The sequence below is a fragment of the Sarcophilus harrisii genome, chromosome 2 (genome assembly GCF_902635505.1).
Source record: "Sarcophilus harrisii chromosome 2, mSarHar1.11, whole genome shotgun sequence".
Lineage (NCBI taxonomy): Eukaryota > Metazoa > Chordata > Mammalia > Dasyuromorphia > Dasyuridae > Sarcophilus > Sarcophilus harrisii.
The window spans coordinates 521,866,977-521,883,283 of NC_045427.1; the positions used below are offsets into that span (position 1 = coordinate 521,866,977).

The 16,307-nt window shown below is 35.8% G+C and overlaps 1 protein-coding gene across 1 annotated transcript in view; it reads right to left on the reverse strand.

Annotated features, from left to right (window-relative positions):
- Positions 1–16,307, reverse strand: part of SNX1 (sorting nexin 1) — a 58,488-nt gene that overhangs the window by 12,344 nt on the left and 29,837 nt on the right. Inside the window, exons 3-11 of the mRNA XM_031955410.1 lie at positions 11,288–11,421; positions 10,651–10,717; positions 8,672–8,715; positions 7,442–7,583; positions 6,662–6,740; positions 5,937–6,012; positions 3,515–3,628; positions 2,049–2,142; positions 373–578 (exon numbers count right to left, since the gene is read on the reverse strand). Of these exons, the coding sequence (XP_031811270.1) occupies positions 373–578; positions 2,049–2,142; positions 3,515–3,628; positions 5,937–6,012; positions 6,662–6,740; positions 7,442–7,583; positions 8,672–8,715; positions 10,651–10,717; positions 11,288–11,421 (956 nt within the window). The remainder of the gene's footprint in view (positions 1–372; positions 579–2,048; positions 2,143–3,514; positions 3,629–5,936; positions 6,013–6,661; positions 6,741–7,441; positions 7,584–8,671; positions 8,716–10,650; positions 10,718–11,287; positions 11,422–16,307) is intronic.

Here is a 16,307-nt window from a genome sequence, read left to right on the forward strand (position 1 = left end):
CCCTTGGCCCCCCACTTTCATTCCTCCCTATGATGCTGAGCCTGTTTCTGGGCAGCACTCACACTGGAACCAAAGAAGACAAGAGGAAGATTTTTCCCATCTCATGATAGAAAAAAAATTTACGGAGCAAGTTTCTCTGATAAAAAGGCTCGTTTTACAAATATGTCTATTCAAATTTATAGTAAGTGCTAATCCCAGCTAATCAAAGAATAGGAGCGGGCTGTTCTCAAGGTGACAGCCCAGCTGTCAATAAGCACCTAGCTCTTCCTGACTTCATGTCTACCACTCTAATCACTTGCATGCTGGAGGAAGGAAAAGCAACTTCCCTGGTAAACCCCAGGCAGAGAGAGGGCAACGCCAAGAGACACTCACTCTGACTATGGCCAGCAGGCGGATGTAGTCACTCAGGAGCTCGGCCAAGAGGAAAAAGTCGTTGCTGGCCTGCTCCTGGTGCAGCTGCTCGATCTTCTCCTCCACCTCCGCCAGCTGGGACAGAGCCCGGGACAGGGCCGTGTTGTCCTCCGAGCTCCCAAGCATAGCCAGACTCTTTGCAAACTGGGCTGTGTTTAGTGCTAACTCTGAGAAAAGGAACAAAAAGAGAAACATTTCTTTTTCTTTTTGCTGAGGCAATTGGGGTTAAGTGACTTGCCCAGGGTCACACAGATAGGAAGTGTCTGAGACTAGATTTGAGCTCAGGTCCTCCTTACTTAGGGGTTGAAAACGGGAAATATTTTTAAAAGAGTAAAAGAAAATCCTTTCCTAATCTTACACTCTTTAGTGTTCTGAATCATCTGGGATTTCCACATTTCTTTGGATAATATAGATCCTAGCTCCTGTGATGGTAGGGTCTGCAGAGACCATCTACATCCTACTCGCTCATTTTATCAATAGTAAATTGAGTTCCAGGGAAATGGATGATTCCCAGGGTTCCACAGGTAATAAGTGACTATGCCTGACTTTGAACACATGGCCTCTGATTCCAGAGGGTTTTTCCCATTTTACCATACAACCTCAAAAGATTTTAAATATGTGCATTTACTATCATGGCCAAAAACAAGATCAGAAAAATCCTCCCTCTCACCCACTTTGTAGCCAATCTTCTTCTGGTAATGAAGATCTCTTCAGACCAAAGGCTGCAAGTTTAAATACATGGTAGAATTTCTGGAGATTAAAGGAAAAGTCCTTCCCCAACTCCTTCTAGAACATATAGCACTTAAGGGCTATGCAATCCAAATGGTAACCAAAACCAACATATATGCTGAAATATATGGAAGAGTTACATTGTGAGAAGCAGATAGAGATGCTGACTTAGGTTAAATGAGAAAACCCCAGTAAAAGTAGACCAGATGCATCTACTTAATGAAGACTCAGGGTCATGCTGTACAGCAACAAGAGTCAAGCTAATAAATAAGCAAACAGGGCTACTGATCACTCTAAAGCTGATACCCAACAGGCTCAGCTTGGGCAAGCCTCCCCGAGGTTGTTGTGATAATAATTACTAAGGGACCATTAGCATCAAGTTTATAACTTCTCCCTGTTACACACTGTTCATTAATATTTTCAGTCAGCAAAGAGAAAAGGAAGAGATCAAATTAGACTAATTTAGCTGGTTCTTAGCAGGTCTTACCTTGAAAAGGTAACAGGATCTAAAGTAAAGTAAAACTAGGATATCTGTACTTTCTCCCCCATCCTCTAATGCATCTACATTGTAACATCATTAAAATGGGAGAGTAAGTAATATTGTTTAAGATGGATACCAACAAAACATGTATTTTATGAAAAAAATATGTTCTAGCACAATGCTATGTTTGGGCTCCTTTCCTTAAAGCCTTCTCAGTTAGAAAATACGCAACACTCCTATGACTAAAAAGTCATCCTTCTGCCAGGAAATATAGGAGATATCTTTTAAGATCTGAATTCACCTAACTAGATGGGATGAGCACTTTAACTTTGTTCTAGGGATCTTAACAACAGCAGCCCTTGTCTCTGGCTCACAGGTGCCAAGCATCAATCTGCTCCAGTTCCAAGTACATTCCAGAAATCATTACCTTTCCTATGGTTGACTAGAGTTTCTACAACAGTATGTAGTTTCCGTAAGCGTTGCTCCTCACACTCCACCTCCTGGAGTTTCTCCTCAAACCACTGAAAGAGAGACAAGCCAAAGCCAGAGAGGTTTTATTGGGATTTTTTTCTTTTTGAAAAAAGGGAAGAATTTTGTTTGTCATTTTTCAGTTTCCTAGAAATTTATAAGGTAAATACCAAACACTTTCAAGGTTTGCAGTCTTGGATTTTCAGAAAGTCTAAGGACTACTGAGGAACCAACAGCTGAAAACCTACAAGACAGGCAGTGGGGTAGAGTGGAAAGAATGTTGGGCCTGATAGCAGGATAAGTCAAAGGTAAATTCTAACATTTACTAGTTGTATAACCACTGGTTAATCATTTTGCCTCCATGTACCTTAAGTTCCTCATCAGTAAAACACAGATAAAATCTGTAGTTCTTTCTTGACAGAGCTGTTGGGAAGATCCAGTGGAATGATGTATGTAAAGTATTGCACAGAATTTAAAGCATTTAAGATGACAAGAAAAGATAATGATAAATGTTGGAGGGGAGGTGGAAAAATTGGGACACATGCATTATTGGTGGAGTTGTGAAGCGATCCAACCATTCTGGAGAGCAATTTGGAACTATGGCCAAAGGGCTATCAAGCTGTGCATATCCTTTGACCCAGCAGTGTTTCTACTGGGCTCATATCCCAAAGAGATCTTAAAGGAGGGAAAGGGACTTGTATGTGCAAGAATGTTTGTGATGGCCCTTTTTGTAGTGGCCAGAAACTGGAAACTGAGAGGATGCCCATCAATTGGAGAATGGCTGAATAAGTTGTGGTATATGAATATTGTGGAATATTATTGTTCTGTAAGAAATGACCAGCAGGACGATTTCATAAAGGCCTAGAGAGACCTACATGAACTGATGCTGAGTGAAATGAGCAGAACCAGGAGGACATCATAGAGAGCAACAAGACAACTATATGATGATCAACTGTGATGGGCTTGGCTTTTTTCAACGAGGTGATCTAAGACAATTCCAATAGACTTGTGATGGAAAGAGCCATCCAAATCCAAAGAGAGAACTGTGGAGACTGAATGTGGATCAAAGCATACTATTTTCACTTTTTTTTGTTGCGGTGATTTGTTTGCTTGTTTTTTTCTTCTCTCATGTTTTTCTCCCTTGTGATCTGATTTTATTTACATAGTATGACAAATATGGAAATGTTTAGAAGAATTCCATGTTTTAACTATATCCGTTGGCTTGTTGTCTTGGGAGGGAGGGGGGAAGAGAAGGAGAAAAATTTGGAACACAAGGTTCTGCGCAAAGGTGAATGTTGAAAATTATCTTTGCATGTATTTGGAAAAATAAAATACTATTAAAATAATTTAAAGTATTATATAAATGACTATGATTAAGATTGCAGACCTCAAAGAAGAGACTCAAAGGAACATGAGGCTACTCACAATGTCGGACTCATTCATCTTGATGGTCATTTTGCTCACTGCATCAGTAGCTTTGTTGAACATCTTGAGAAGACCAGCTCCACTCAATGCCTGTGTACCCACTGCTCGTGGCAACTGTAAGACCAAGTAGACAGAGATGATAAGTCATACCTGAAAGATAGTAGCCATTAACTCTTATTAGTATAATTAAGTGTCATACAGATGGCAAACATTCCAGCTTTCAAATGATGACACCTGCCCAAAACCCCTATTTCTCTTTCATAAGCTGCCAACGTATGTTAGTTAATTTTATCTCACAGCAACAAAGATTTTCTTTTATAAGTGTTAACAACCTGTAACATACTTAATTCTCCAATGAAACTGTGAGGTAAGGGTAAACTAATCACATCCAGTGGATACTTCAGCTTGAGAATTACAAAAAGACCAAGTAATATGGATTTTAGAATTAGAAAAGGTTCATTTCACAAAAAACGGTGAAGTGCTTTTAAAATAAAAGTACTAAATAGAAAACAATGTGACACACCATGGGCGAATAACAAGCTAATGCTGACTGTCCTCCACTTTTCATCCCTTCAAAAAAGATTTTTAGTTCTAGAGACCACTGCAAGAAATTTCTTCTGTACGCGAACCATTAAAGTCAAACAAAAACTACTACTTTTTTTTTTGTTTTTTAAAAGGGAGATCAACTGTCCCTGTCAATATAGAGTCAAGATTAATAATTCAGGACTATATGAAATAAGTAGAACTAATTTTCTAGCTATTATTATGTACAGAAGGAAAGTCAATCATGTGTATTAAGCAGTCAAGTAACCTTATGTTGAAGTCTACCAACCTAACTCCTCAATATGTTTTTGCTTGAAGTCAAAAGTTCTCTTTGACTAACATCATAAAAAATAGGACTTACCATGTCTTAGCTCTTTAAAAGGTATGCTATATACTCAACGAGGACAAAGGAGCAGGGAAGAAAAGCTACAAACAACAAGCTCCCCATTAACCTCATTCTGCTTTCATTCAAAGGAAAAATATCGTAAGACTAATCTTTAAGGACATAGCTCAGTTTTAGAAAACTAAGACATTTGATATCTAGAAGCTATTTTAATTATCCTAGGAATTTCATTATTAATTTGCTCTCCAACCATGTTCCTTGATAGGATCAATGAGTGGAAATCAACCACTTTCTAATGATTTTAAGGGTCTGGATTCTTATAGGAAAAAAGTTAGCTAGTGAGAACACAAATTGCTTATAAAGATTTATAGTATATTTTACCATCTCACTTATAATTTAGAAGAGTTCTGAAATGATTACCTAATGTTTAATAAACTCCCCCACCTTTTAGCACACTGTCAAGTGTAGAAAGACAAATATTACAGTGACAATGCCTCAATGGATTACTGTCCAATATCAAAACAGTTATTTTCTTTATTCAGAAGTAAAATCCTTGACATATGTTGGGATTAGAAGATATAATGGATCAAACTGTGCATACCCTTTGATCAGCAGTTACTTCTGGGCTTATATCCCAAAGAGATCTTAAAGAAGGTAAAGGGACCTGTGTGTGTAAGAATGTTTGTGGCAGCCTTCTTTGTAGTGGCCAGAAGCTGGAAAATGAATGGATGCCTCTCAATTGGAGAATGACTGAATAAATTGTGCATATGAATGTTATGAAATATTATTGTTCTGTAAGAAATGATCAACAGGATGATTTCAGAAAGGCCTGGAGAGACTTACACGAACTGATGCTGAGTGAAATGAGCAGGGCCAGTAGATCATTATATACTTCAACAACAATACTATATGATGACCAATTCTGATGGACCTGACCATCTTCAGCAATGAGATGAACCAAATCAGTTCCAATGGAGCAATAATGAACTGAACCAGCTACACCCAGAGAAAGAACTCTGGGAGATGACTAAGAACCATTACATAGAATTTCCAACTCCTCTATTTTTGTCCACCTGCATTTTTGATTTCTTTCACAGGCTAATTGTACACTGTTTCAGATTCTGATTCTTTTTGTATAGCAAAATAACTGTATGGACACATATACATATATTGTATTTGACTTATACTTTAACATATTTAACATGTATTGGTCAACCTGTCATCTGGGGGAGGGGGGGGGAGGGAAGGAGGGGAAAAATTGGAACAAAAGGTTTTGTAATGGTCAATGGTGAAAAATTACCCATGCATATATCTTGTAAATAAAAAGCTATATTAAAAAAAAAAAAAAAAATATATATATATATATATATATATATATATATATTGGAGTAAGAACAGGACTAAGATATATAGCCTACTATATGGTATATATACACATACTAGATGCTCCAAAAAGAAATCTATTGAATAAGTTAATGAATATACTCCAGAGGCAGATATCCCACTGAAGTACAGTTTGATCTACCCAATACTTACCTCTTCCTTTTCTAAGAACTCTCTGACATCAGGATCCTGTAACATGGTAGGATGGTTCACAATTCTCTGAAGATACCTAGGAAAAGTAATACATTCCATTAATTTACAGGAATTAAAGGTTTTAGATTAGATATGTAGCTAAAACCATTCTGTTCCTTGCCACAACTTTTTCCTTCACTTAAACTGTTCCCATTCTGATTAAATACTTGGACATGCCTGAGCTAGTAAACACATTCTAGATTACATTATTAACAACCAACCAGGTGAAACATCATTCAAAAAGCAGGATGTGAGTAAGCTTTCTGAACTCAGGACAGGCAGAGCAAAACAGTACTTTCCCCCCTGGGATAGATGGAAGAAATAGTGCTTTATTTTGTATGCTGCAACTTTGCTAAAGGTGTGGATTATTTCTAATAACTTTTTAGTAGAATCTCTGGGGTTCTCTAAGTATACCATCATATCATCAGCAAAGAGTGATAATTTGGCTTCCCTCATTGCCTACTCTAATTCAGGAAGAAATGTTTAGAAAAAAACTAAAACAGAAACAAAAAAAATCTCATATACTCAGACTTGATGTATCCATCTCAAGTCATTTACTTCCCACTCATTTAGCCAAAATGTCACTGCTAAGAATAGATCTCAATTCTGATTGAAATTTATAAATCATTTCTTTTAAAAATCTTAGTCCTTACACCAAGCAGGAAGACATCTGCTCTTAATAGTACCTTTCTAGAGCAGCCCTTCTTTTTTCTAGAAATTCTGCAGAAGAAGAATCTTCTTTCCCAACTTTTACTTTAGTCATTCCTGGAGTAGAATTTGAAAAAATGATAAATAAGCATGCAACAGGATAAGTTTGTGACAAAGCCAATGGGCAGAACAATAATAAAAATGTAACACTTCAACATGAAATCCCAAAAGCATAATTATGTAATCAAACAAACACCATTTTTTTTTAAAGGTTAAATGTTAAAGTGACTCCTTAACTAGGCTGAATATATCAAGAACAAGGACTGACTTTTTGTTCCATAACCTGAACCTTTTAAATATTAAGCAATACTAGCTTACCCCACAGGGCAAATGTTAAATGATGTCTTCATCCATTTTACTTCAGGCAAGGAGTATAGTAAATTATGCAATTCCTGATCTCTAATGGTATCTAAAAGCAAAATTTCTGGTTCTCTAGCCTTTGATAATGTCATAGACAAATACTGGAATTTTAGGTCAAAATCTTCAAACACCCCCCCAAATTAAAAGAACAAATACATGTATGTTGAATAAATCGTTCAAATGATTTCTAAGAAATCACTGAAGACGGCCTTTCACCTAGAAGGAAGCTGTGATGTTGCTAAATGTATACATTAGATAATTATTTCTTTAAAAAAAAAAAGTTTCCTCTGAAAAAGGGAGATGATGATAAGCATTATATAAATCTTGTTGTTGAAGTTGTTTTATGCATAGGAAAAAACTCAACAAAATTAGAAGGCCATAGGCTACAAAAAACTCACCTATTAAGCTCTTCTCTGGAGGAGGAGGGACAATAAATCCATTCTGTGAGTGTTTCTCTGAAAGTTTTTCATAGAGTCCCAAAAAATCACTAAATCTTCTTTTCACTGAAAATTGCTTACTTCTAAACATTGGCAAGCTGGTCTTGGGGATAAAAACAAGATTAGCTGAAAATGAGAAATTAACGATACAAATTTCTTCTTTCTAAATTGCTTATTTTAGAGAAAAACTTTGTCTAAGGAAACAAATACCCAATTCCAACTTAGAGATCAAATTCAGAAGCCATCTAATCATACTCATCCATTGTCTATTGATTAAAAGGATATAATTCCTAGTGTCAAAGAATCATATCTAGATAATGAAAATACATGCACTCTCTCTTTCTTTCTCCTCTCTCCCCACCTTGTGGTCTCCCTAACATGCATGAAGTCAGTATGAAGTCAAATTTATATGAAAAGACCGAGTCCACTGGGACATAGAAGGAAAGATGTCAGTTTCCTTTGTGACGTTTGTGACATTAAAATGGGTTGCTGCATTACTTTGGTAAGGCCCACCCAAAGTCTCAAAAATACTGCCACACTTAAAGAAACAGGTGGTACAGTGGATAAAGTGCCAGGCCTGGATTAGGAAGACTCATCTTCTTGAACTTAAATCTATCCCCAGACACTTACTATCTGTATGATCCTAAGCAAGTTACTTAACCCTGTTTGCCTCTATATTCTGATCAGTAAAATGGAGAAATAAATGGCAGAATCAGCCAAGAAAACCCAATATGGAATCCTTAAAAATTGGACACAACTGAAATGACAGAATAATTCAATTCTTCTTTTTTTTTTTTTTTTGGCTGAGGCAATTGGGGTTAAGTGACTTGACTAGGGTCACACAGTCAGGAAGTGTCATGTGTCTGAGGCCACATTTGAACTCAGGTCCTCCTGACTTCAGAGCTGGTGTGATGCACACTGCATCACTCAGGTGTCCCCCAGAACAATTCAGTTCTAACACTCAAATATAAACTTCATTTCAAACTCTGCAGTAAGTTCCCAGACCTCAGAGAAAATTTGCTAAGGAGTATGTAAGGGAGCTATTGGAGTATAAAAGTTGGCTCCATTTTGTATCAGAGAGAAGAAAAAACAAATCAACAGTTCCATATACAATGGAAACTTTCCAACCACATTTACTATGAGAACACATATCTACAAAAAGTCTAAAGAATCAGGCTGTCTCAGACTCACCTGTGTTGTAACTTTGTAGGCCACATATGCATTCATCCCATCTCCTACGGAGGAAGCCAAAGTCAGTTTTCTGACCAATTTAACATTTAAAGTGCGCTAAGATCTATGTTATTTCAACTTGAAATGAAAGCCATAGAAGCTTTGTTCTAACAAAGACCCTTGGGGAAAGGGACAGAGGGAGGGAAATAATGCAGGTCTGAAAATAAAAGAGAATTAAACAACAACAACAACAACCAACCACAAAAGATACTTCTTATGCTACAAAATTTAACAAAGCCTCCTAGAAACAGAATTCCATTTTGCCTTAGGACTTGTACACACATGTCATAGCGGATGCTGGGCCTGTTCCAGTTTGATGGAAGACAATAGATTCAGCTTTTTTGTTCTGAATCCAGGCCTTATTTATACTCCAAGATCTGCATTGGACCTTAACAATCAATTGGTTGTTGCCCTGCCAATATTTGGGCTGGTTACACACATCTGCTAAAATGAAACAATTTGCTGGCTGTATCAAAAATAAGGAGAAGGAAGCAACGGATGTAAAAGGAAACAAGTGGTTCTAACCTTAGTCCAACTTTATGGAAGATCTTCTTTTTCAGATATTTGTCTCATTTCTCTCCACTGATGCTATAATACACTGACCTCTCTGATTTATGAAGTTTGCCCAGAGCAAGAGGAGATTTTTCTGACAGAGTAATGTCATACAAATCTCCCTTTAGTAGGGAGACAAGAAGGGGGGGGAGGGTGTCATTTTTCTCAAAAAGCCTTTGACTGCTAAATGATTTGAGATTCAAGAGACTGGTATTCTCTGAAAAATAGATCTGACTTAGTTCATTTGGACATATAAAGAAACCATTGACAATTTGAACACAGAAAAAATATATATTAGAATCTAGGCAGACACAGTTCCAGTCCTGAATTGGGTTTTATTTTTATTTATTTATTTTTGCCCACCAGAGGTTTTATTTTCTCTCTCCCCATACCAAACAGGAAAATCTAGTTAACAAAGAGATACAGTGATCTGAGCTCCTTAATCAATGCTGAAAGGGGATAGAGAGTGAAAGACTTGTTCTAGATAAGAAAGAGGAATTGTCTCAGTTTGATCTCAAAGTAAATGACCAGATGTGACAACTTTTTGTCAAATATACTCAAAAATTAGTGAAGAAAAACAAGGTGGCTTTCTTTTCTTTTTTTAACCTTTATAAATTCCTTAGAAATAATTTTATACCACTTAGCATCTCTATTCCTCACTAATTTTTTTCTTTAGGCTAACTGGACAAATACAGTTAAAATGCTATATATGTGCCCTGTTCTGCTCCTCTGCCCCCAATTAACCCATATTTCTAACCTCTATAGATGTCCACAGATGTTCAGAGAGGTTAAGTGAAAATTTCAAAAAATTTTAGCAATCGAATACTAGTTTTCTAGATCCCATTTTATTTTCTCTCTGCCACTTTGTCTCTGTACCACTTGTGTCTTTCAGAGGTTTTGTGCTTCTCTGCTGATCATTTAAACTTAAAAGCAATTTGAAAAAAGGAGAAGTATCTACTTTTCCAATTATGAATGAGCCCCCAAATACTATACATAACCAGGAGGAATTTAATTCTGAACAAACTATTATACTTTGCTTTTTCTCCAGGGACTGAGAAAATCTAACCTGATCAAATCTCCACCTTGATGCACCTGTTCCTTATTCATAACATGAAAACATTTCCACAGCACAGTAATGGGAGTAAGTACTCTACAACAGAAGTGTGAAGCTCAAATAGAACAAGAAAAAGGGAGAAGAAACACATTAAACCACGAGGAAGGGGCCCTTTGAACTACCCTTTAAGTCATCATATCATCTATTTTTTATTGCATCTTTATTTATTTTATTAAATATTTTCCAATTACATTTTAATATGGTTGGAATGCAGTATAGAGTATTATGGTCTCATGTTTGATCCCTCTGGTCTACAATATTTGAGGGTACTCACCTATCTTTTCTGGATCTGTTATGCAAATTGTCAGATCAAACTGGTCCTCCTGTTCTTCTTCCTCCAGCTTTTTGGAAAAAAAATTTATGAGGGTTAAAATGCAAAAGAATTTTACCTTGTATTTTTAATAAGAGTGCTAAATAGGGGCAGCTAGGTGGCACAGGGGTAGAACCAGTCCTTGAAGTCAGGAGGACCTGAGTTCAAATCTAGTCCCAGACACTTAACACTTCCTAGCTGTGTGATCCCCAGGCAAGTCACTTAACCCCAATTGCCTCAGAAAAAGAAAAGAAAAGAAAAAAGTGCTAAATAGATTTCTCTCATAATATTAAACTGTGTCTTTTTTCAAAAACACTTTGATGAAACCAAAAAAGGATTCAAAATAAAACAATTAAAATGCCTATATCCCACCTACCAATCCCAGGTGCTAATTATTACTGTGCCAATAAAAAAAATAAAAGCCATTATATTGACACTTGGCTAATATACCTTCTTGCTGAAACTAGAACTTGTACTGAACTCTCTTGTTGCACATTAACTATATGAGCCTTCATTAAGGTCACAGAAAATTTGTCAAAGAATCCTCTTGATCTAGATTAACAGCAGCTCATTCTATAATTCAACAAGTCCAAACTCTTACCTCCTCATAGTTCTTTGGCTGTGACTTGCATGAAGAATTTGTGACTTCTTGGAGAGAGGATGAAGGAAGTGCTTTGGCCAACTCATCCTTCTGGTGGTTGTGTGTGCTATCCAGAGACAGCTCTACCGTGGCATCTACAAACAGATTAATGCATCCAATCACTGCAGCCCTTACTGCTAAAGTGACAGATCCAATTCTAAGAGAATGCTACAAGAAAGAATCGCCAGAGTTCTTTACCTCTAATGCTTAGAGATTCTATGTGCTCAAAAGGCTATAGTAGAAAGCAGAAAGAAGGGGGTAATAGTCACATTAGTTATGGCTTCCTGAAGCAGTATCACAACTCTCTTGAACTGACACACATTAATTTGCCATGAAGCAAAAGCTGATCATCTTAGACACCGAAGACGTCCAAATCTATAACCATGCTCCAAATCTCATGTACACATGTCCACAGTCAGGGCCTACACACCTATGCCTACACACACACACACACACACACACACACACACACACACACAGTTAATTATTAGAAGCTTGGTTATATGGTCTCTAAACCCATATTGATTAGAAATAGTAAATCACAAGAGGAATGAGGAACTATTTACAAGCAGACAGATATTGGTAGTAAAACAGAAAAGTACAAAAATGAGACAAGAACTCAAAAAACACAGTGGCCTGGAGCCATTGTATAGAATGACAAAGAGCTTCACCCGCTTCACAGGTTTTGAGAATATCTTCATAATAATACTTCATAATTCAAAGTTAACTTATTTTAAGAAGCAAGAAATGTAATATATTTTAGGAATATTTCTACCCCCAAAGTACAAGTTTCTCAGCTTCCCTTTGTGCTTCAAGGGAAAAAAGCCTTAACTATTAAAATTAATTTACCCACTAACTCTTTATTCCCTGAACTCTTCCCCAATACCTTTTAATTCTAGTGGCTTCTCTCTGTTAATTCCTATTTATCCTGTATGTAGCTGTTTATATTTATATATTTTTATAGACATTTTACATATATATGTATATGTTTATATATTTATATGGGGGGAGGGTGAGAGGGGGCTCAATGGATAGAGCATCAGGCTTGGAGTTAAGATTCATCTTCCTGAAATTAAAATTGGTCTCAGACATTCACTAGCTGTGTGACCCTGCACAAGTCACTGTTTGCCTCAGTTTTTCATCAGTAAAATGACCTGGAGAAGAAAACATCAAACTACTCCAGTATCTTTGCCAAAAAAATCCCAAAAGGAACTTGGAATTGAGGGGATGTCCATCAGTTGGGGAATGGCTAGATAAGTTATGATATATGAATGTAATGGAATATTATTGCTCTATAAAAAATGACAAGCAGGGTAATTTCAGGAAATCCTGGTACACTGATGCTAAGTGAAGTGAACAGAACCAGAAGAACATCATGCACAACAAGATTATGTGATGATCAACTGTGATGGACTTGGCTCTTCTCAACAATATGGTGATTCAAGGTAATTCCAAAAAAATTGAAATGGAAAATGCCATCCACATGCAGAGAGAACAATGGAGACTGAATGTAGATCAAAGCATAACAGTTTCACCTTTTTTGTTTCTTTCTTTTTCATGTTTTTCCCCCTTTTGGTCTGACTACACAACATGACAAGTAGAATGATGCTTACAAGAATTTTGCACATTTTTAACCTATATCAGATTGCTTGCCGTCTCAGGAAGAGGGCAAGTAAGGGAAGGGAGAAAATTTTGGAAAATAAAGTTTTACAAAAATCAATGTTGAAAACTATCTTTATAGATATTTTGAAAAAACAAACATACTAGAAATTTAAAAAAAAAAAAAGAAAAAAGAAAATTTCATGATGGCAGGAACTGTCTTAGGTCTCTTTTCGTTTCTCCAACACTTAGCACTGTTTCTGGCACATAGCCGGTTTTTAATAATTTTTTTTTCCATTTGATTAATTGATTTTGGATAGCTTAAATATGAGATGGAGAGAATCCAACAGAACAAGTCTTGTTTAAGCCCTGCTTTTGATAAATAATGACTATTATGCACACCCTTTGATCCAAGCAATACTATTGCTAGGTCTATATCCCAAAAAAGATTTAAAAAAAAAAAAAAAAGAAAAAAGAATACATATGCACACAAAAATTTTACAGCAGTTCTTTTCTGGGGACACAGAATTGGAAACTGAATAATAAACCATGGTATTTTGTGTTTATGATGGAATACTGTTGTGCTATAATTAATGATGGGCAGGATGCTCTCAGAAGAACATGGAAAGACTTCCATGAGCTGATGTAAAGTGAAATGTACTGTGTGCAAAGTAACAGCAATATTGTAAGATGATCAGCTGTGAATAACTAACTAATCTCAACAATACAATGATCCAAGACAACTCTGAGACTTATCCTTAACCGATAGTATCTGAATTCATATTGAAGTATACTTTTTTACTTTCTTTATTTTTCTTGAGTTTTTTTTTTTGGAGGGGGGGGGGGTCTGTTTTTTTTCACATCAATATCATGGTAATGTTTGGCATGTTTTTGCATGCATGAGAATGTATGCTTGCATTCCCAATGGGGTAAGAGTGAAGAGGGTGGAAGAGAAAGAATCTGAAACTCAAAGTTTTAGAAATGAATGTTAAAAATTACATATAATTGGAGAAATAAAATACTAAATAAATAATGGTTATATGCCATTTCACTTTTCAATGCCTCGGATATCTCTTTAAGACAAATTACAGAGCAATCAACAATCTACATTAAGAGATCTCACTGGGAGCATTAATCAAATCAAAGATCAAGGATGTATGTGTGCACAGACACATATGAGAGCGTGCATGTATAAATACACACTGAGGGCTCAAACTTAAAGGACTGAGAGTTTTAGGTTATTAAAACGAATCTATTTAGAACTAGAATAAAAGGACTAAAAGTGCAGAATCCAAACAAAGTAAATACTCTGTATATCAACATATCTAGATCACTCCATTAATGAATTCTAGTCACTTACTTGAATAGATGATATTCTCTTTAAGTCTTTGTAAATAAATCAAAGAAAAAGTTCTCTTATGGCCTAGGACATAAAATGCTTTTCAATAGATGCTATAAAGAAAGCAGGGGCAGCTAGGTGACCCAGTGGTTAGAGCACCAGCCCTGAAGTCAGGAGGACCTGAGTTCAAATCTGGTTTAAGACACATAACACTTCCTAGCTGTGTGACTTTGGGCAAGTCATTTAACCCCAATTGCAAGAAAGGGCAGCGAAAGGGAAAGGGAAAGGGAAGGGAAGGAAGCAAGCAAGCAAGCACTACGATCCTGTAGTTTTCGTTTTAGCCAGTAGCTCGAATAATAAGATCCTAACACAGCATTTAGGCCATTTAATATGGATCATATTAACAAATAAGATTGTAACCTGTGGTGAAAGTTATAAAAAAAACATCCCTCAGTCTCACAATGGTTTGTAAGGGAGGGAAGAAGGAGAAAATATACAATATAGGTCCAAACAGAGTCAACTACGGAGGAAAGAAAAAAAATTACACAAAGACAGAATAATTTGGGCATTAAAGAATGCCTGGGACAAATAATCTTCTACCTGCAACAAGTTTGGCTCTTTAGTATACTCTGCCTCAGCCTAATTGTTTAAACTCTAACTCAACATGTGAATATGAATTTGGAAATACAATTAATTCAACATCTTTAGTTTTTTACTTTTTTGTGCATTGCTCAAAAGCTTCATAATTTGCTAGAAATTTCTAGCTTATAAAAGCTTTCATTCACTTACATTTCAAAATTACCATCATAAAATGCTATCTACATCCAAAGAAAGGACAATAGAGTCTGAATGCAGATTGTAGCATATGATTTTCACTCTCCCTCCTCCCTTGTGATTTTTTTGCTTTTATTCTGATTCTTCTTTCACAACATGACTCATGTGGAAATATATTTAATATGATTATACAGTATAATCTATATCAGACTGCTTGCCATATTGTAGAGGATGGGAGGGGGGAGGGAATCAAAATCTTATAAATGTTGAAAATGATCTTTATATGTAATTGGAAAAAATAAAATACTATTACTATTAAGAAAGGAAAAAAACCCATCATCAAAGATGCCAAAAAAATTAGTAGGCTTCTATACTTATATAAACCTTTAGGATTTTACTTTAGGTATTTCCTTTTTTGAGTTTTAAGAATTATTGTCTATTATTCCAATTTAGCTTATTATATCACAGTCAATCAAAAGTGTATGTCTAATAAAAGTCTGTCTACACTTCCACACAGATGGAAGTTAATGAATAAAATCCAAAAAGATTCTGTTTTCTTATATAGTAACATCACACAAATAGCTTAGACTCAAAGCCAAGAAAGTTAAGCATTTTTTTCCCCACTGAGTTTCATAGGAAATAATGACAAAAGTTATTAACTTTTCTCACTTCTCTCCCAAGAGCATTTTAAGTTCCATAAGGGAAATGATTTAAAAAATTCTTTAAAAATCCTGGTAGAGATTCTAATATAACTTTAAATCTCTAATGATTGTCTTTCCTTCTTCCTGCTCATTGAATGTGGGCATTCCCTAAGATTTAGCTCATAGTATTCAGTTCTTTTCCCTCTACATGATCTCTTTCTTAAAGACTTCATAATTTTGCCTGTACTTGGAAGTGATAATACTCACATCAACATCACCTTTCCTGAACTTTTAAAAGTGTTGCTCCCATATTTTTATTGGCTGAACATTTTCTTTGATAACTTATCAATTCAATTTTAATTTCTGTATAACCTATCACTTACTCTTCTCCTCCTTAAATCAGCTTTACCTTCACATGCAATTTCTGGTAAGGGTTTCAGTTTCCCATCCAGGATAAAAAATCTTGTTATTTTTCAATCTTAATTCCTTCTTACTTGCTATATTTAAGACACCAGTCACCAAATCTTGTCAATTCTTCCTTAACATGTCTTTTATTTGTCTTTTTCTTTTATAATAAATATCATCACTTTCTAATTCAGTCTCAGTTTTTACATTTAGACTAATGCAA